We start from the raw sequence: 21,982 nt of genomic DNA, 5'->3' as shown, positions 1-21,982 counted from the left end.
CGTGTCAAATTTAAGTCCTGGATTTATTTTGTGTTTAGATGTTCCAATTTGGAAATTTCATACATCGCGATTGTTGTGTTAAAATGTTTTGTGTATAAATTGACTTCTATCTGATGCTGATTTTTGGGATTATAAAGTTAACAAAACTTGGTGATTACAGTCTAAGTACGTGATCAAATCAACGTGATACGATCGGTGTAATCAAGTGATACGATCAATTAAATTTATACTATCAACTCAAGTGATATAATAAAATCAATGCGATACAAATTTGAAATTATAAGTGATACCATCCAACTGAGATAATCAATCAAATCAAAGTGATACTATCGAATTAAAGTGATATTAGCACAGTTATATAATCAAATTAAAGTGATACTACCAAGTGATCTAATCAAAAAAGTGATCATTGACCTTTCAGAGGAAAAGACAAGAGACAAGAGAAAAAAAGAATCGTGGATAGCGATGCGTGTACAGGGTGTTTTGATTGGATTATACTTCTATCTCATTTTCCCTGCGAACATTATTGGTCTGTGGTGGTGAGTGTTTCTTATTATTTTAGTGCCCCAGGAGTATGAATTTATTGGGTGGGGATTTTGATGCTTGGGGGTTCTTTGGATGAAAAGGGAGGGGGATATAAAGCAGTCCCTGCGAACATTATCGGTTTGTGGAAGTTAGTGCTTATTTTAGTTTTCCAGGGCTATAATGAATGGGTGGTAATTTTAACCCATGAGATGTCTTTTAATGCGTGGGAGGTCTTTGGATGGAAGAGAGTGTCCAAAACATATCTTTGAGAACATATCGGTTTGTTCAGGTAAATGTGTTTAGTGCTTTGAGGGAAATTGATGGAATAGGGTTGAGTTCGTGGGAGATAAGAGGAATAGGGTTGAGTTCGTGGGAGATAGGTGGAATAGGGTTGAGTTCGTGGGAGATAAGTGGAATAGGGTTGAGTGTGGGCAGGGGATATACCACTGTGTGACATTATGAGCCCGTGGAATATACTTTTTCATTTCTTAATGTCCTAGAGGAAATGGACCAAGCTGGTATAAGGGATTTTAAGCATTGGACATAAAGTAGATTATCTTATTGTGGGTATTATTGATTTTCTAGTACGGTTAACAATAGTGGACGTAATTGATGACTTGGTAAAATTCCTCCCGTTGCACACTACTTTGCTTTTGTTCGTCTTCATAAACACAATAAGATGCTTAAATGGGTCTTAAAGTCTCTATAACTATAACAAAAAATATGATTGCTCTACTAAAACTCCATTAGATATCGCTGTGTTTTCTAAAGTACAATAATACCCTAATAGGCTAATGATACTGTTCTACCATTAACACCCTTACTGTACAATATATCACTTTGCCTATCTTCATTGCTCTGATGATGGTGCTAGAATTAGACGTAAAACTCATATAAGTTTCCTTGCGTAAATAGTAAGAAGACAACAATGTAGAGTTATTCGGGTGGTTGTATCAAATTAACATTCTACATGCCTGTATGTAGCAATATGACATATTTGAAAAACTTCCATAATTACAAGGGAATTACCTCTTAGAAAGTCATGAAATACTTGGAATAAAACAGACTAATCAAATTAATATTTTAATAACTGCTCGTAGCGAGGGTTAACCAGTTTAAAAACATTATTAGTGTTATTATCAAGTCCCGTCTGCAGACATGCAGTAGACTGTTCTGTTGCGATCGTATCTGACTCTCTAATGAAAGATTTGGGGTTCGATCGCCAATCGCTTGGAAGGTTTTCTGGATCCAGCTCACAATTACATACAAAGCTTTTCTATCCAGCGGTCTTTTGATGTTGTGCCTTCTTGAAAGCTTGTCCGTATTCGGTTTACATTTCGGTCTTTTATCTCGCTTATATAAGGATGGGGGTCGATCCCTAATCACGCCATAGGTTAATGTTGTGCCTTCGAAGCTTTTCCTATTTTAGTTTACAATTCCAGGGGTCTTTTGACTCGCCAATTCAAGGCTAATCCTGTGCCTCAGAACTTTTCAACCAAACCGTGATAGATATTGGAAGTAGGTTCACAAAGCCAGACAGCACATTAATTGCAGGCATTAGTCAATGGAGCAAATAAATTTCATATATAACTAATTTGCTGATATAATGATATGGAATAGAAATAGTGATGGGGTTGGGGTTCAATTATAGCAATTGTTTGAATTTTAATCCTATTTTCTGCAGCTAGAGGTCTGGTCGATTGAATGCGTCGTATTATTCCATTGGGACCTTAACTGGGAACCTATATGCGTAGTGTTTGTTTAAGATGCCACGACAGTTAGGACATCAGAAAGGTTAAGTTATGTCATAGTTATGTCCCTCGCACACTGCAAGACACACTCCATAGTTAATAATGCATCAATGGGTCATTTTTCTCGACTGAATATTCGGTCAATCGGCATCATAGTAAGGCGTTTCATTAAATGTATTTTTCATCGCATGATTGTTTTTGTTGACGTCACAATTAAGCGAGAGGCGTTGCATGCATAGACCGTTTCCCACGAACTGAACGAGTCGGGTCAAAAAACGTCGTCGCTTCTAGAGTACACTGGCCATCGAACAAAAGACTTGAGTCATATTTTGGTTGGATTTGAACTGTGTCTCGCCGCAAAGACTTAGCACCTCGCAGCTGAGTCTCAAGTACCAACACAAACTTGTACCTTGTGTAGGTGTAGAGTTAGTCGGGATCATCCAGAACTAATACAACTCTAATATCCAGTCAATATCACATTCTTCTACATGTCTTATGCAAACAGTTCACTTCAGCGTCTCGGTTTACTCACGAATTAACACGGATTAACTCCCATACAAACCGACAAAAGATAAAAGAGTTTTCGGATTATGACGATTACAAAAAGAAGGTTTAGAAACGCCATCGCGAGACTCTATCACATGACCGACAAATTGTAATTGGGAAAATATTTCAATAATTCTAAAAATAAATCGAATCTGGTGTTGAATTTGACCTCCTCCGCCCTGTCGAGGTATCAATGACAATGTATAACATTTCAAAAACGTCATAAATATGTGTCTAACGCGTGTAGCGAAAAGGACATCAAAGAAAAACGAATTGGGGTAATTTCTTTATTGACACAAATTGAGTCGTAATTGGTTTAAGCATGTAATCGACGAGTAGTCTTTGTTTGATAACATTGATAATGCATTCTTGATAATGCCAATGATATCAAAAGGAGAACACTTTAAAAAAAAAATGGAAAACATTTTGCAAATCTCACGTAGAAAACTGACATATAAAATTTATTAGCATGTTTACCAGTAAAATTCATTATTCAGAGAACATGAAGAGATTCGACATATCAAAACAGTCATTAAACCACAAGAAAAAACTTGAAATTAAGATCAAATAAATAATTCATATCACAATGCGAAACTGACATATATCTATCAAAAAAAGCTATATTCAAATCACAAGAAGAAACTTGACATATACCTATCAAAACAATTATTCATATCACAAGAAGAAAAATGACATATACTATCAAAACTATCATTAAAATCACAAAAAGAAACTTGACATATACCTACCAAACTATTATTCATATCACAAGGAGAAAACTGACATATACCTTTCAAAACAATTATTCATATCACAATGAACTTGACATATAACTTCCAAACATATTAATCGTATCACAAGAAGAATGGAGAAAACTGACATATACCTATCAAAACAATTATTAATTTGACAAACTTGACATATACTTACAAAATCATTATTCATATCACAAGAAGGAAGCTGACATATACCTATCAAATCTATTATTCAAATTATAAAGAGGAAATAGGCATATACCTACCAAACTATTATTCAGAGGACAAATTTCTATCAAAGCTATTACTGAAAGAATGAAATTAGCACGACCTATGCGAAGATCAAAGCAGGTAACACCCCCCTCCTTCCCCCTTAGGTAAACGAGCAAGCGTCTAACTGACTGAGTCACTGCAAATTTAGTTTTCGATTCTATATTTGAATACAATTCCATTGTTGGACCAAGAAAACCATAAATATGTTCCTTTATCTTGTATGTCATCAAAGTGGGAAACTTGTTGGTGGTTTGCCCTTTCTAATCTCAGATGTTTCTAAATCGGTTCCTCAGATCTTACAGAAATAGACCCCAAACAAGACCGAACATGTCCGCATCATTCCCTATATCGTCTAGAAAAAAAATGAATCTGAGTTGTGCGTCGTAATTTTCTCTTCCTTATTTGGTTTCTGAAGACATTCATGTTGCAAAAGCAAATATACCAGTTGTATATAAATGAGAAAGAAAATAAGAGAAATCTTTCCAATCGCCAAATAGTTTATTTTGCCCATTAAAACAGTAAACTAAGTCCATCGAACGAATATTGAAGGTCCAATTTGGAATTTAAAAAAACGCAAAAATTCGACATTTTATCTAAAGTAATTCAAAGGCACAACAATATGTACTTCATAATTAAATCGCATTTTTTATACCCAGGAACTGTAATAAGCTACTTAATCGGCATGAAACCACCTACGAGCTTGAACTATGAAATTAGGAACATAACTTGAAATACCAAAGTGTCACAAAGTCAAATTTAAACAGAATTCCACAAAAGAACAATACATCACAACTTAAATTAAGACCGGGAGTTTGAAAGTTTCCTGTGTTATTCAACGCCTGTCCACAAACCTAGGAGTTTCTTAGATCAATCCGTGCAAAGATTGACACAGTAACTTGGCCTTTTTTCAGCCTGATTTTCCTTTGTCAGTAATGCAGGTTTGAATAGCTGACGAGCGTTCCGATGAGACAATATTCCGAGGCCCTTTAAGAAGGCTATTATTTGACAAAAATATTTTAGAGGAATACTACGTATTAGAATGAACATAAAATTTAAGAATTTTAAACTTTGCCAATAAGCGCATATATTCATCAGTAGATATACCTGCTGTCATTTAATAACACTTAGTAATTATCCATAAATATGCAATAAACTATTGAAAAACTCTTAATATCAAAATTAAGCGTTTTTCAATAATTACTAAGTCTTATGAATTTTCCAATTTTCCAGATTTGGCCGGGATTCTGTTGTAATTTTATGACAACAGGTAAGTTCACTAATGAATATATACTCTTATTGACCATTCTTGAGAACTTAAATGTTATATTCATTCTAAGACGTTGTATCACTTTAATATGCTAAAATTAAAGTGAGCGAAAAATAACCATATACAGTTACTGTTACAACAACAGTCATATTTTTTTTTGACTTTTGTTAAAATGAAGGGCTCTTAACTAAAAGTTTACCACCAGTTTTAAGCCAGTTTGGGACTAAATTTCAAAATTGGTAAATGTCAAAATTCTGGAACCAAAGGCGACTAATTTCTCCATTGGCTTCGTCAAGTTGACATAATTTTCTGAGAGTCTATATAGACATCATTTTGATATTGATGGCTGTCAATTCGTCATCATTTCAGAGACACATGGTTAATAATATCATTTGGTATATCGGTTGTCCAATGTGGTATAGTGTAATTAGAGTCCAAACGGCTAATAATATAATTTTATTTTTTATTCTCAATTAAAAGAGACCATTTCGCTAAAATAGAATTCGTTTTGGGGTATTTGGGTTGTCAATTCGGCTTCATCTTAACAGCTTTTACGTGGTTAATTTTATCAATTTCGTTTGTCAATCTTGTATAAGATTCTGCTTGGCTAATCATTCAATTATTTTTGTTTGTCAATATCGCATTAAATAAGAGAGTCCACAAAGCATATAATATCATTTTCAAATTCAAAATAAAAATGATGTTTTTATTGAATCGAACTAAAATAAAACAAAGAGGCACCGCCACACCTCGCTTCATTCAAAGAAATTCTTATTCCATTCAAAAAACATGTAACTACTTAACTTTTATCATTTTAGATTTAAAATCAAGTAGTTCTGGCTCGGTATTACGGTTCTGGTCGCTTCCTGATAATTTCTTGAAGAAAATTAATTAGAAAATGCAAGATAATTTCGAGAATAAGAGATTTTAGGAGTAGCAGACAGACGTAATAGTCACTAAGGTCGTGTTTGATTACCCACGACTATTAAGGCCCGGTCAACCGGATATGAAAGGTCATATCGGTGATTGGTCACCTATTTATACAAACCAATCAAAAATTGTTTACGTCTACTTATAATTTCTGAACGTTCTCGTGACTCTGACAAGAACAATTGCTAATTAACAGGTTCATTTATCAAAATGACGACGTAGACGGTACTTAGTAACTGATATACAAATAGACCACACTTCCGCCATGTTTTTTTTTACTTTTACAAGATAACAGCATACAATTAATTTCATCTTCTTACGTAACGTGAAGAGCACGTGTACGCCGTGTTAAGTTTCTTCTATTATAAACAATGGATTGTGAAAGGGCGGCGAAAACACGAGCTGTTTAAAAGAGAAGCACCAGACACAATGACCGCGAGCTGGTACTCGTCAATACCAAAGAATCGCGCCAAAAATATTTTTATTTTCAATATTAGAATGCCGTATAGGATATAAACGGATCGGTGTTTCATAAACACTTGATATTGTATTTATAGACCACAGGCGTTCGATAGTCCACAGGCGTGCAATCTGAGAGGCCGAAACTCTGGGCTCTTGAAATGAAAGAATCGAGAAGGCGTGAGCTACGATGAGTGCCTAAATACCCTTTAGGGATGTTACCTGATTCTATCAGATTTTATAAATTACATGCAAGGTGGTTAAAAAAGTAACAGGTTACCGTAAGTGATAACGCTTGGGTTAAATGTTATCAAATACTGCTGGTAATATCCGAAAATATAAATACAAGAGTTACAAGGAGAATACCATATTTCTAAGGGTTTTGGTCGCTTTCTCGCGAACTTGGTCGTCTGATGCAAATTTGAAGAACTGCCATTGACATTAAGCCAAGACCAAGTTAATAAAGATTCATCGACAGATGGAAATGAAAAAAAGAGAGTTTAATGCCACAGTTTGACTAAAATAGTTTTCTCTCAATGTTAAGCCTTCCACGTTTTCGGAGAAAAATTCAATGAAACTCCATATCATTGCATTTTCAGGTACAAATTCTTGGTAAAAATAATTTAAAGCACAAATAGTTTCAGAAATTATCAGAAATAAACAAATGAATTCATAGCTAAGATGGCAGAACCAAGTATAAAAGCATAACCATTCCAGAAACATTTGAGGATTGTGGAGAATTTTAAATCCCAACTAAACCCAGACAGAAGACCATAAATCGTCAAAATCCGACACAATATTTACTTGGCAACCTGGCAAAATGCACTATTAAGTGGTTCGGTGAAAATATAATATGGATGTTAGAATAGGGTGATATTTGGCTTGAAATGGTTGAAAAGTCAGCAACGAAGAAAATGATTAAAAGCGATTAGCAATGATTCGAAGATGTCAACAATGATAGGAAAAGTTCAGCAATGATGGGAAGGTCAGCAAAGACGCAATAATTCAGCAATGATGTGGAATTCAGCAATGGCGGGGAAGCAATGATTGAAATAGGGCGATGAGAAAAAGCCAACAATGATGGGGGAAATTCAACAATGATTGAAAATGTAAAGACTGTAGTGAAAGCGGAAATCATCAATGATGGGACAAGTCAGTAGTGAATGAGGAAATCAGCGAAAGTCGAAAGCGTCAAAAACGTCCATACGCTGTACTATATGTTTCATGGATGTTAGCAGAAATTTCTTACGGCGCGAAGACTTTGACATAGATCGCGAAAAGATAAATCAGAATTTAATTTCACTTCCCCTTGATTTATTGGTGTTTATTTTAAACAAGCAAACCAAGTACTTGTCAAGTATTTCTTAGTTTTCAAAACCGACAACAATCCCCTACGGTGAGATTGAGGTGGCCAAGATGAAAGAAAATCAGTGTTTACTGAAGGTATTTGGACGTGGATAGAGATATACCTCATGGCCTGTTTCATTATTTATAAATATACAAGATTTTTACATTTACATTCCCACTCGTTTTATTACTTTTGTATGCAAATCTCACACACAAAATTTGGATGCAGATGTGTTACGATTTTGTAAAAGTTGAGCGGTGGAGTAAGACAAGGGGACACTTTAGATACTTTATCATTATACATGTATATAAATATACTATATTTTTACATTTTCATTCCTTTGATTTATTACTTTTGTATGCAAATCACACACTAAAAATTTGTCTCAGAATTTCCCGCAAATTTGTTTTACGATGCTGTCCTGCAGTGGGGCGATGGAATAAGCCTATATCATTATCTAATGTTAAAAAAGAATTTTACATTTACATTTGTACTCGTTTAATTACTTTTGTATGTAAAATTTCGCTAAGCCGCGGATTTTCTTACGATTATGTACAACTTGGGCGATGGAGTAAGACAAGGGGATACTTTAGACCCTTTATCATTGTCAATAAATGCACAAAAATTTTACGTTTATATTCCAACTTATATTGTTACTTTTGTATGCAAATCACAAAATTTGCCGGATGATTTTACGATTTACGATTTTATTTCATCTCATTTAGAGTACCACGTATTTTTTCATGATTATGTTCGCGGAGGAGAGTTAGACTAAAGGACATTCTAACACGTGATCTTTATATCTTTATAGTTCCTAAAAAACAAAAATATATAGGTTTATGATCAACGGGAGAAAGATTATCTCAGCGCCTGTTAATTTGAAGCATTTCGTCAATATGGAACTCAAAAAGATATTACTTTCAAAAAACAATACAAAAGCAACACGATTTCTGACACTCTCGGGACTTGGAATACCGAGGCAATCAAAACCATAAAACATATGTTGAATATTCCTGCAGACCTCCACGGTTCCAATTAAGAATCAAAGACAGGGTTAAGTAGCCTATAAAGAAAAATATTCCTGTTATTCATTTCGTGTTGAAAACTTGTTTGTCTACGATACACCTTTATTTATTTATGGTAATTATCGCTTCGTTTCTTAGAATCCACAGTGACTCTGAGGCTTGCTCGTGATGAGGCAGGGGCCGACATAGCAAAAAACTCCATGTGGATCGAATGTGACAATAAAAAAAGGCCCTTTGTGCTAGAAACTGAGCACTTCTTCGAGCTGCAGAAGGATAAGAAAACGATGTTTTTTTTAAGTTGCAAGGCCCTGTCGCCTCTAGAGTATTAAACTGTATCCGGAAGTCATTTCGACTTATGCAAAAAGGGCATATTAATATTATCTCGCATAACAAGTCATCCCCTTTGGTCCAAGATTTAACCACCAAGTTAACAAAACCATCTTACTATCGAGGGCTCTTCAACTAATCTTCAGATATGTTCAAGAGCTCCTTCTTGTGATCAATTTTTCATTCAAGTGTCGCGTGCCTCTAACACTTCCAAATGATACATAACAATAATTACCTGCACACTCTTAGAAGATAACAATTTGACAAACTAAAATACTAGAATAACATTAATAAATACGGGAACTCGGGATGTGAGCGATAGAATAACAACTCTAAACGTTAAGTACGATACCGCTTACACCCCGGCGTGTTAAATAACAATAATTAGCTTCACACTCTAAATGAATAACAAGTTAATCTAAATAAATCATAAAATATCATAAAAAGCAATTCGAACTCTCTAATGGGATAACAACTTTATAAAAGTTACCAAGTACGGTTCTTTATGACATATTATTCATTTGAATTACGACGTAAAACTCTATTTCGTTATAACAAATTACAAGCAGTTGCATATCTTGTCTGGTATTTGTTGTAAGTTAACTATTTGTCGGTTACTTGAACATGTTGTTGTTCCACCTGTATGGTTGTCGAAACACGTGATAGCCTGTGGAAGGTAATTCTACAAGCTTATCTACAATACACCATTCTGTACAAATGATATATCTACAAGATTTATTAGCTATGTGTTCATGGCGGTTGAAAGCCAGAGTTCTGTAATTAGACAATGCCTTTGTATAGATGTCTAGGTTGCCGCCGTACGAGACTATAGTGTCCTAACTAAGAAATACAAAACAGTGCTTGACGTCACACTGCCCTCCTTATGGTCAAAGTTGTCAGACAGCATAGCGATATTGTTCAACTCTTTTGCGATATCCAACTTTTAAGATATTTTCAACACGCATGGACCGGGTGTATATTTTTATCAATGAGCGATAATGTCAAAGGTCATTGTTTTTTCTTTCAGGGCAGTGGGTAGCCCCTTAGTAATGGATACTAACAGCATATGTCGTAAAACTCGTCGACTCGCCGGCAAACAACGTGCCATTTGCCGGAAAGAGCCGGAAATAGTCGAAGAAGTGGCAAAGGGAGCTAAAGTAGCGCTAATGGAATGTCAATACCAGTTTCGTACGAGAAAATGGAACTGCACGACATTACGACGTTCGCTGTCCAAAATATTGCGACGTGGTAAGTACCATTTATTTTTTAGTAACATGGGCATTATTTTACACGTGCTTACATCCTACTATGACAGTACTTGATACTGGTCAAGAAAATTTGTGTGGTAAGTTATGACTCTTAGAATCTGAGAGCAACTGAAATATCGATAACTGCCATCAACTGGTGGAATGTGGGAAAATCTGATCTGTGCATGGCTAGATTTAGTCAACGTACCACTTGAAATCAATAGCTGTCGTCATGCCCCCCTATCCCTTAAAAAGTCGGAAGCTACGACCAACCAGTTGATCGGAGTTTGCCCTTTGATATGAGCGCTTCGTTCATGTCTACTATAACGGATTCAATGAGACGCTTTGAGGCGCCGATCATGAGCCTTTTTTAGCTACTAAATTCCTTCAATGTGGGTACATAATTTGAAAACACACACGTGTAAGATTTTGCATGTTTACAAGCTATTAGTAATAGAATTTAAATTAGGCATATCATGCCTGTCTAGTTTAATCATTGTGACATTGTTTTAGTTTTAGAGGGCATCCTTCGTGTGTTTTGACTAGTTTCTATCTTTGTTATAAGTCCATGCGCAATGTGGAAGCGATTCGCTTCTTCCATTTTCTACTGTATTGATAACCCCTCGCAACACACCGCATAGGACACTTATCCCATATGTACAACCTTATGGTTATAATGTACGATGATAGTACGAAACAATTGGAAAGAAAAGAAGCGAATACATCAGTTACGAGTTCGGACATGATTTGCGATTTTCTAATGTGTCGATAATTCCGTAGTACATTCTCATACCGTTCCCTAATAAAAAAAAAATCCAAGTAAGGAGTCGGACTCAAGATTGGCTTCTTGTACTTAGTGTTGTATCCATAAATGCCTTTCTGTGTTGTATCCATAAATGCCTTTCTGTGTTGTATCCATAAATGCCTTTCTGTGTTGTATCCATAAATGCCTTTCTGTTTAAAATTAAAGTTGGTTTTCTTAATTAACTACACATGTAATTGGAATAATAAACTAATAAAATAAAATAATGAAATCAACGAAAAGTCAGTCACACTCAAAAAGTGTGCCATCTGCCTAACCTACAATTCACAATTTGTTTCATTGTTCCGAATTCATTTTGAACAACAGAATCTTGATATGTGACAAATGTTAAATAGTAGAAATTTACAACAAAATATTAATTTTTTTTTTCCTGAAACGAAAAGAACAAAAAATGTCATCGTAAATTTGTAATAAAATAGAAGTGTGATTTTATTAATTATGCCAATATTACAAAATATTTGATCATAATATCGCAAACGGCCCGTAGCATTTCAAAAAGAACTGCATCAAATTTTACTGAATGCTTGAAAATGACTAATAAAGACGGACTAATTTTATTCTTTTGGTCTCAAAGAGATCAAAGACGCCTAAATTTGATAATTAAAAATAATTCTCAGGCTCGAGTCAATCTGCATGCCAATTAAAAATAATATTTTGCCATCACAAGTCTCATAATTACAGTTATTTGGAAAATAAAGAGTTCGGCGAAAAATGGAAATCCGCGTTCGTGGTCGAAAATAATGAACCAACGTTTATTTAATAATTTCATAAAATTCGCGAATTTATTCCACAAATATAATATTCAAGTAATTAATTTTGATTGGATATTATTTCAATATTATGAATTTATGAATAAATAATGTTCATTGAAATGAAAATCGCATGCCGGCGACAAAATAGAGAAATCTATCAAATATAGAATAAGACTATTATTTAGGTAAATATAAAATTAAATAAATCAAAATCAATTGTGACAGAGATATTGTGGAATTATATTAAATGACTTCAAAATAAAATCAGAATTCAACAAACCGAAAATAAAACGTCATGAATTAAATGTAGAAAACGTAGTAGTAATCAGTAACAGACACTTTGTCACATTAAATAACGGGACAAAATTTTATGATATACAACTCCGAAGTTTGATAGTACACCACAACTAAACAATTAACATCACCTGATGATAGGAATGTAAATCGTTGAAACGTTGTGTTCAATACACCACAATAGTATACTACTAAAATTGTGTGTCGTGACAACAAATTATTTGGTAATCATAAATCTGTAAATCATAAATTCAGTAAATAGGAAATAGTAAGTGCAAAGGTTAAAACTCATCAAACAAAACAAATGAAATGAATTTTAAGTCAATCAATGTTTAGGAAGTAATGTAGAATTCGGAAAATCACCAAAAAGGAATGATAATAAGTCCTAACAATATATTTGAATTCAAACACAATATAGAATTTAAAATTGAATAAAATGTAATTAGAATTAGAATAACACAGTCCGAGAAAATCATTTTAATTTAAAATCGAAAGCCAAGTACAAATATTAGAAAATGCTATTATAAGAAAATTGCTTCCAAATAAATTTGAGTTATTAGAAAAATGCAGAATCGTCTAATAGTCCGAATTGTTAGTGAGGGTTGATATTTATGTTTCATTTTGCGCTTTTTTGCTTTCAAACGCCATGACTGTTAAGAGAAAAGGATTTTCCATTTATTCAATCGATTGATGTATTTTTAGTTTATGTATATCACATTCAAAAACATTTTATATTTTCAGAAAATCAATTCCTTATTGTTTTGTATATAAAATTTTAAAAGTTTCACATTTTACATCTCAGCCGAATTGTCGAATATAATTTATGATGAAGAAACGCAGATGCAAAATCATATTTAACTTTTTTAATCAATTTATATACAGTTCGGAATAGTAGGACGTAAAACTCCATGGCATTTTATAAGCAAATGTTTCAAAAATAATTGTCTAATATTTAAAAAAAAAAATCCAGAAATTTTCCCTGCCTGATATTATTGTCTATTAAAAATTTATGAAAAAATCAAAAAATTATCTAATAATTTATTTAACTAGTTTTAACAACCTGTAAACCAAGCGAATGAAAAGAAAAAGTAAACAAAACGTCGACGCTCGAACACATGGCTGATAACATTTAACATCCTCATCCGCTACCGAACTCATTGTAGATAGACTTACAAACATTAAAGATTCCTCTACATGGATAACAAAAAAAGAGCATTGTTGTACCGCTTTTTGGCAACAGTTTACGGGAAAATGTGCAATAGAAGCTTTTCTTTTTCATTAAATGAAATATTCTAGAATTTTTCAGTATGGTTGCTACGTCGCTTTTCTTACTTAATTTTTGCATTTAAAGCACACTTCCAATATTTGTCTGTTCCGTTATCGGTGTAAAAAAGAAGGTAAAATTTCAGTTTTTATTGAAAAGTTTCGAAAAAACTCTATTTCATTTCAATTTTAAAAGACTCGGTATATCTAAAACTATTTATGATGCAAGGGAGAGTAATTCTTTAAGCACGCGCCTGTGCGTTCTAGAAACGAGCGTGGCACCATATTATAAATATCAAAAGAAATCGAAACCAAAGATTCAAACACGAGCGTAACGTCATGCATCTGTCAGTCAAATTTTTAAATAATTCCACCAAAATGTATTTGTGTAAATTTCGAGAATTCTCAAAAATATAGTTCATAAGTTCATCATTTCTGAAAATGTTATGGGCAAAACAAAAAAGCGGGCAATTTTATATATCTCTAATTTATTTAAATTCTGTAAATATTTTGTAAACGAGAAAATAATGCAAGCGAAGGCTTATGGATAAAAATTTCAACCAACCAATTTCAACTTTTAAATTTAAAAACAATAAAAATTCTGTATAAAAGAAAATTAATTTATATTCCATAACAATTTTTAATCATTTTTCTTATTTTTGCCATTACTTTTAAAGGATTGTCAAAAATTATTTTCCATTGTGTCATTTTCCAACATAAAATATAAAATAATCGTCCTTAGGCAATAAAAAATAAAGGAGTTCTTCTAAACGGCCACTAAAAATTGATCAGTAATGTGAAAAGCACGTGGAAAATACATTATGCGCGTCATATAACGGTACATATAATACGATACCTATAACTACTTGTATATCAAATAAGGGGAGGTGACTCATTCAATAATTTCACCCCAGGGAATCATGGGATTGAATGGGCCTGGAGTGTTAATTAAGGAGTGAGAGTGGTAATATCGAAACTTCTAGAAACAAATAGTCATCTTCATCACAAGGCTTTGTGCATCTACGATAACTTACATTCTTCGTATACATTATTCAAATTGAGGACCAATTTAACATTTAATGTGACGGATGTCGCTATTGGGACAAGAATTCTTGTCCGGTAAAACCCGACGTCACACTGTGATTGAGTGTTTCAACTCAGTATTGAGTTTGAGTTCATTATTTTCATTTTCCGAACAAAGTTTAATAAAATAGTATAAATCTACGAGGGGAAGACCTTACCCATAAAATGAAAAATACACATCGTCGGTTTATCTTATTTTAGAAAATATGCCGTAGTTGTAAAGCCTTTGTTACTCTTTGTAACGTAAAAAATGTTTTCATATATATTTTACGTTATATAATAACGATGTAAAACTATAAAAGAAATAGTACGTTTGTATTATCGACTAACCAAAATATGTAACGTTATGTTACGTCAAGTTGATCTTCAAATGTGTCACGTGGAGTGTGATGTTAACTAATATAAATTTGGATGTACGAAAATTTTTACACAGGAGCGAAAGTTCAAAAATTGATATTTAACAAAGACATAGAAACACGCGTTCTAACAACCTCGCGAGCACGTTCTGTTGTTTAAAACAAGAAAAAAGAAAAAAAGTTAACCTGTTAAATGTAACCATTAGTTTTAAAAAAATATGTATCGAAGGCGCAGTCTTTACACACGCGTTCACAGAAACAGAAGGAATGTAATTCGAAGTTCTGTTTCTTTTGATTCTAACAGGCGTCAGTTTATGCTCTTACAGCGCGCTACAATACAATAAAATAGAGTTTTACGTCCTAATTTAACTGAAGATGACCCACAACGTCACGTAGTGTGCAATGTGTGAAATTGTGTTAAACTTCATAAAATCATACACAAAAAATTCATCATTTTAAGAGATTAACATATAAAATTATTTTTCATTAGTAAAAAATGAAAAAAAAAAAAACAAGTGCTCATATGACCAAATTCCTAAAAGCTGTTATAGTTCGTAATGAAGGGTAAGTAAGACCAACCAACATTATAAGGCCGGTCTGACTGTTAAAGTCATGGAATTCTTGAATTCCTATTCATAAATTCACACGCTACGCGTGCGAGCTCATTCAAGCAAACTGGCTTTTAACAACCAAACTTTCAATCTGATTCACTATTCGTTTCGTTTTTGTACTTTGTTGAAGTTTTGAACGGTGTCATAGCACAGGAAATACGAAACGAAATATTTGTACTGAATTTTAATAAGATCACCCATAAAAAAAGGCACAAAGTTCATATAATTCCCAAAATAGGCTATCCGAAGACGTGGGAGGGGTCACAAGAGCAAAGCCATTGACTTTTACCCCAAGTACAAAACACTAGACAAGCCTAACACACAGCTGGTCCGTTCTATCAATGGGTAACTTAACCAAAGTCCATACTTTTAGGTACCGTCTTCACTAAATTAAATCATTAATATCAACATATGAAAAACATATCCAATTCCCTCAAACCACTCGAAACGCGGTCAAAATAAACAATATTCCTTTCTCTTGTTAATAGAAAATATCACCCTAGGCATCCTATGCAATCATTTCGTATTCCTTTCTGTACCGTCTTCAACACACTGGTCCTAAACCTTAATTCAACTTTGACTAGCCACTGACAAATCTAACAGCAAATTGTCAGAAAGATATTAATAAAATACAAAAAATGTGAGTGAATAGACATAAAGGAAAATATATATTAGAAGACACTCACCATTTTTGTATAAAAGGCTGCTAAAATACTCTCTAAGTTTGAAAATTCAAAACCCCAAAAACGATTGAGTAAGAACCGACGTACGTTTGGCTAGAACCAGACGAAACTAGTAAAATGATAGAGCTAAGTATTTTCTACCAAGAAATTAGGCCATTTTTGCAGAATTCTATCTGCAGTGAGGGTCATTTAATTAGAAGATCAAAAGAAAAATCTCTTTGAAGCGGCAAACATCAATCAGTTAGAGCGCGTGCGATACGGATAAGGTTACACATCAAAGAAGCCGACAAAATATTATCAGAGCTTTCTCGTCATTTTCTGGCACAGTAAAGGAATCGCTGTGTGCACTTTGCCATAATGATTGCTTTGATTTCGAAACCTCATCATATTTATGGCCTACCAACCCTTTGATGTTGCCGATTTCAAAAAGACATATGTTCTTTTTTGTAGTCGAAAGTAAAAGATAGTTAGCGAAGAATCTAAGCCGTATTCACACAGTAATTTCTTATCCAAGTCTGATTGGAAACTAAAACGTTTCACCGTATGACAAGCTAACGTCAACTGTTCGTACACTAAAATGGCAATCAGACACAATCGCCGAAGGTTCAGAAAAATGTCACAGCTTTCGTAATTACTGTTAAAGTAATGATTGTGTCTGTGGGTCTTGCAATTCCACTAAAACTAAGTAGTTCGTACCTTATGCCATAAAAGTATTCTTTTGTGAAATTGCAAGAACCACAAAATTGGAATGGGGCAAATTGATACTCTCAGTGTCCCGATACACATACAAATTTCAGAAAACCTCTTTACAGTCTCTTTAAATGTTTAAAACCTTGCACCTTAAGATCCTCGGTATTTTTTAATGCCACTATTAAAAACTTTAACTCATTACTCACTGCTAGACGTTGGCCATCTTTATTAACCCAAACCAAAAGCAGTAAAGAAGGATGTAAACCGTCACATCATTTCATTAAGTCAGATATGTTCCCGACCAACAGCTAATGACGAATGCCGATTAAAACGTTTTGTGTGTACGGGGTGTAGAATATCATTTACGGAGTCTGGTTCTTGCCTTAACTACCAAAATCTCTTTGAAGTCTTCTCAGAAAAAAACTTGAGTTGAAAGAACTCTACTTATTTTTTTTACTGTTGAACAATTCTATAGAATCGGTTGCTATAAAGAAATTTGTAGAATATCTTGCCATAGTTTCATGCAGATTGGAACCGTGGTTCTATAGAAAGATGCTGTGTTCTTTTATTAAGTTAAACTCTATATCTTTACTGAGCAAATTATCAATTATATGTTACTAATAATAAGAAAAAAAAATGCTGAAAATGCAAAAACACATTTTTCAAGTTATATTATGTAAAGTGGTAGAAATATGTTTAAAATTAGTATTTTACTATTTTGGTTTTGAATATTTTAGAATATGATTTTAATATCACCGGGAGTGCTGAAAAAATGATATGCAGAGCCGAAACTCTTTTCTATCAGCTGATATAGTGGTTATTTCCTTTAAACGGCATGTTTCACCATTTTCGGGATTGATTTGGGTTTTGAATGTTTGTACATAATCTTCAAAAATAGTAGAACTACATGAAAATCCCTTCAAAAACCGGACCATGCTCTTTTTTAGAGAGAGGAAAAGATTTAACTTAAAACGAGGTCTCAACATCGACGTGAATTTTACTTTTTCTAGTATTTTAATCTGAACTTTCAAGGTGGTCCACGAATACCATGTAAAGAGTAACAAGATGACATTAAGGGATCATAAAACGAGCATTCCCGTCGTGCTCCTCGGAATAATCATATCTACCATTATATTGAAAGGGTTTATGGTGGTTTTATGAGTGGACATTGAGATGTTTGTGGATGTCTTTAGTTACTCCGGGATATGAGTTGAGAAACCACACTGAGATGACGCATAGAGATCAGAAATTAAATGCCATAATATCTATGAGGTGGCTCACCTGGTTCATGCTTGCCCGCTAAACTGGTATTCCAGAATACGCTGCCTACAACTCGGTTTCCCAAAGTTATGCAGGTCGGGGGAAATGACACGAAAATATGGTTTTGTCGTTTGCAAAACACAATAAATAAGATAAGTGTGTCGAAAGATGTGTAGTTAGAGAACCCTGGACAGTTGGAAAAAACTGGTGGCCGCTTTTCAATACATTTTTCTCATTGCACACTGCACATCTAACTTGTCTTCATTAACAATAGGGTGCAGTAAATTAAGATGTAAAACATTTATTATTTCATATAATTCCATATCATATTTGAGTGGATTCGATCGCCGCACGAGTGGCATACCATTTTACGAAATAACGTGAAATCGACAGTACCAAGAATATAACAGGGAATGACGATTGCTTATTTGTGGTATAGAATATGATGCATTATGAAAAGATATGTAACGCCTTTGTTGCAGTCGACCCAATGTCAAATTTAGATTATCATACCTACGTCGATGACGGTCATAGCAGGGCGTCTTTAAGGCGCATTTAATGCCCCTAATGCCTTTTATTACAAATTTATTGAGCGGTAAACCTTCGAGTATTACAAATACAGCTTTTCTTTGAGTAAAATTAATTTATTTCGCATATTTAACTTCGGGTCTATAACTATTCATAAAAAAACTAGATTAAAAATTAATATTTTAGCGGCTTGAAAGAACCAAGTCGTCTGTTGTCGTGTGCATAGTTGAATAGCGGACAAAGCTGTGCGCATAGTTAAAGAACAGACCATCGCCATGATAGGAAAAGATCAAATCCGAGGTCGAATTTTCTCAAATTTTATGAGCCCTACATCATACTTGTTTCTGATAACAATAAAATACAAAGTTTATTGTTGAAATCCGACAGTTGTTTAGCACGTGTTCGTATTGTCAAACAAGACTAAGAACTTTATTAATTTTAACACTACCAAATAATTTATTGTCCAGTATCAAGAGTACAAACAGCGTTGTACTAATAATAATCTGAAAATTTTACAAAATGGAGTGAAATAAAGCAAATTTTATTTGTTGCACTTTTGTACAAGTATTTACGTATATGTTTGAGGGAATCCTTTGGCTACCCAACATATATCCTCATCGCTACTTTTAATTAGCTGAGGACTTGCCTCTCGGCCAATTAGATTCATCGTAAACAAAATCGTGATTTTGACGATGTTGCCAATTTGTATAGTTTCCGATATTAAAGTGTGTTAAACTATTGTTAAGTGATCAAATTGAGTAATGACAGATATAGCACAGTGGGGTTATTAGTTTAAGAGAATTGGTCTGCTATCAAGGGTAATATGTATCAGACGCACAGAGCCTTTATAGATCTTTTTCACAAAGTAAAATATATAAATACAGATATATATATATATATATATATATATATATATATATATATATCATTACCGATCATTTATTTATAGGCTACTATTTACTTATAAGTCATATCTACTTTCTACTTACAGATACGAGAGAAGCAGCGTTCGTGTATGCCATAACAGCGGCCGGAGTAGTATATGCTGTAACGGAGGCTTGTAGTATGGGGCGACTACTGCAATGTACGTGCGATAACAACCTGAGAGATATAGCCACGGACGGAGAATGGGAGTGGGGAGGTTGTGGCGATAACGTGGATTTTGGATATCAGAAATCGCGCGAATTCATGGATGCACGTAGAAGGAAACGTCGCCGTGGTGATGTCACAACATTAGTACAGTTGCATAATAATGAAGCAGGGCGGCAGGTGAGATTATAGAAAACTTATATACAGCTTCTGACCAATTTTTTTTTTTTTTTATTTTTTTTTTTTTTTTTTATTAATTGCTTTAATGATATTTCAAATGCAATATGGCCGATACAATGGCTGCTTGTAATTTATAACTTTTATATTTCAGGCTGTCAGAAAATACATGCGCAAAGAATGTAAATGTCATGGACTTTCCGGTTCTTGTACTCTGAAAACCTGCTGGAGAAAAATGCCATTATTTAGAGACGTCGGCAATCGCCTAAAACAGAAATTCGATGGCGGGTCAAAGGTCATCAGTTCGAATGATGGGAAATATTTAATACCGGAAGGAGATACAATCAAACCGCCATCAAAAGAAGACTTAGTTTATTCGGAGGAGTCCCCGGATTTCTGCCGAAGAAACAAAAAGGAAGGTGCGTTAGGGACGAGGGGTAGGGAATGTGACCCCACGTCAATGGGGGTAGGGGGCTGTGACTTATTGTGCTGTGGTCGGAACTATTCTAAAAAGCAAGTGACTATTAAAGAAAATTGTAACTGTCGTTTCATGTGGTGTTGTGAGGTCATATGTGAAACGTGTCAGAAAATTAAAACGGAAACGAGGTGCTTATGACGTGTTTATTTTGTGAATGTATGTTGCTATTCTATTTAGAGCCTTCTTAGCAAGATATGATGTTACCTGTGTTTGAAAACGTAATCGAAAATTTAAACGAACGTAATCAACGGACCTGTGCAGTAGTACTAGAACGTAACGAGATTTTTTTTTTTTGGAAACGTGATGGAATTTATTACAAGCGAACTCTCAACGTTACCAAACGTAACCTGCGCTAGATAAACCTAATGGTAATCGATATTGATATTAAAGTAATGTAATCACCTGACTTTGTTATGTAGTACTAGAACATAATGTTTTAGTCATTTAAGCTACAAAATGTAATCAAAATTGAAATAGAAACATTTTGAAACAAACAGAATCGTAGTGGATAACGTTATTGATATTAAAAGTCATCAGGTTGACTCAAAGAGTTATCAAAAGCACCATCGTTAGACCCTTAATGTAGTGGCTAGATTAGAATTATAAAATGGAAGTTTGGTCTATTTCAATAAGATTGTCTAACGTTATGTCATCAGCTTTGTGCTGTAGTAACAGCACTAACGAGTTAGTGCTGCAAGCATCAAAGCTTCTTATAATCGATGTATCAGCCTCTGACCATATATGCAGATAGATTATGCAAAATTTTAATGTACATATAATGTCAAAGAACAAATGTTATACAAGTAGATATTTTTATTTATTATATAGTGTTATTAATTAATTTAATGCCAATTTGTATGCAAAATATATGTATGAAAATACATTGTGAATACGAGGACAAATGTCACGTTACTGAAGGGATACAGTCGTCTAGTAATTTGCTACAACAACTGTTAAATTCCAAAATTAGCCTTTTCACAGGCTGCAAAGCAGACGTCTTTTTTTCATTGAGCTCTGCTGCTAAAGCGAATAATCAGACGACTCTATCCCTTTATTGGGCTTTCTATGGAATGTCATAAAATGTCTTTATAGCATTTTTGCCTTTCACGGTCCTTTTCAATATGATACGATCGTTGATGGTTTTTACACCAACAAGTAAATGTTGGATAGAGATTTTGTGGATAAACAATCGCTGGAATAATATTCATTGCATGCAATAGAATCATGTTCATTTAGCATTTTAGTGCTGTCACCGACACATTATGCTATAACAGAGATGGTTTGAGATTTTGACATATATCCTTTGCTGCAACAAGCTGAAATTGAGGCCTAAATTTTGATTATTCTTCTCGTCCAACAATGATCTTCGAGGCAAAAGATGGCGCGAAATCATTAATAATAATTAATTATGTAACGCGTACACTGATTGGTCAAATAGAATA

At 33.9% G+C, this 21,982-nt stretch overlaps 1 protein-coding gene across 1 annotated transcript; it reads left to right on the top strand.

Moving 5' to 3' along the window:
• Positions 1-465: 465 nt before the first annotated feature.
• On the top strand, positions 466-20,678 carry LOTGIDRAFT_136505 (hypothetical protein; the record flags this gene model as incomplete). The annotated part of the gene is made up of 4 exons (XM_009046809.1): positions 466-539; positions 10,234-10,454; positions 19,788-20,065; positions 20,217-20,678. 4 exons carry the CDS (start codon positions 466-468, stop codon positions 20,676-20,678), a joined length of 1,035 nt encoding a protein of 344 aa, XP_009045057.1.
• Positions 20,679-21,982: the final 1,304 nt, after the last annotated feature.

The sequence above is a fragment of the Lottia gigantea genome (genome assembly GCF_000327385.1).
Source record: "Lottia gigantea unplaced genomic scaffold LOTGIsca_107, whole genome shotgun sequence".
In the NCBI taxonomy this organism is placed as follows: Eukaryota; Metazoa; Mollusca; class Gastropoda; family Lottiidae; genus Lottia; species Lottia gigantea.
The sequence above is the reverse complement of the archived record's forward strand: the minus strand, read 5'-3'. Positions and strand labels throughout refer to the sequence as shown.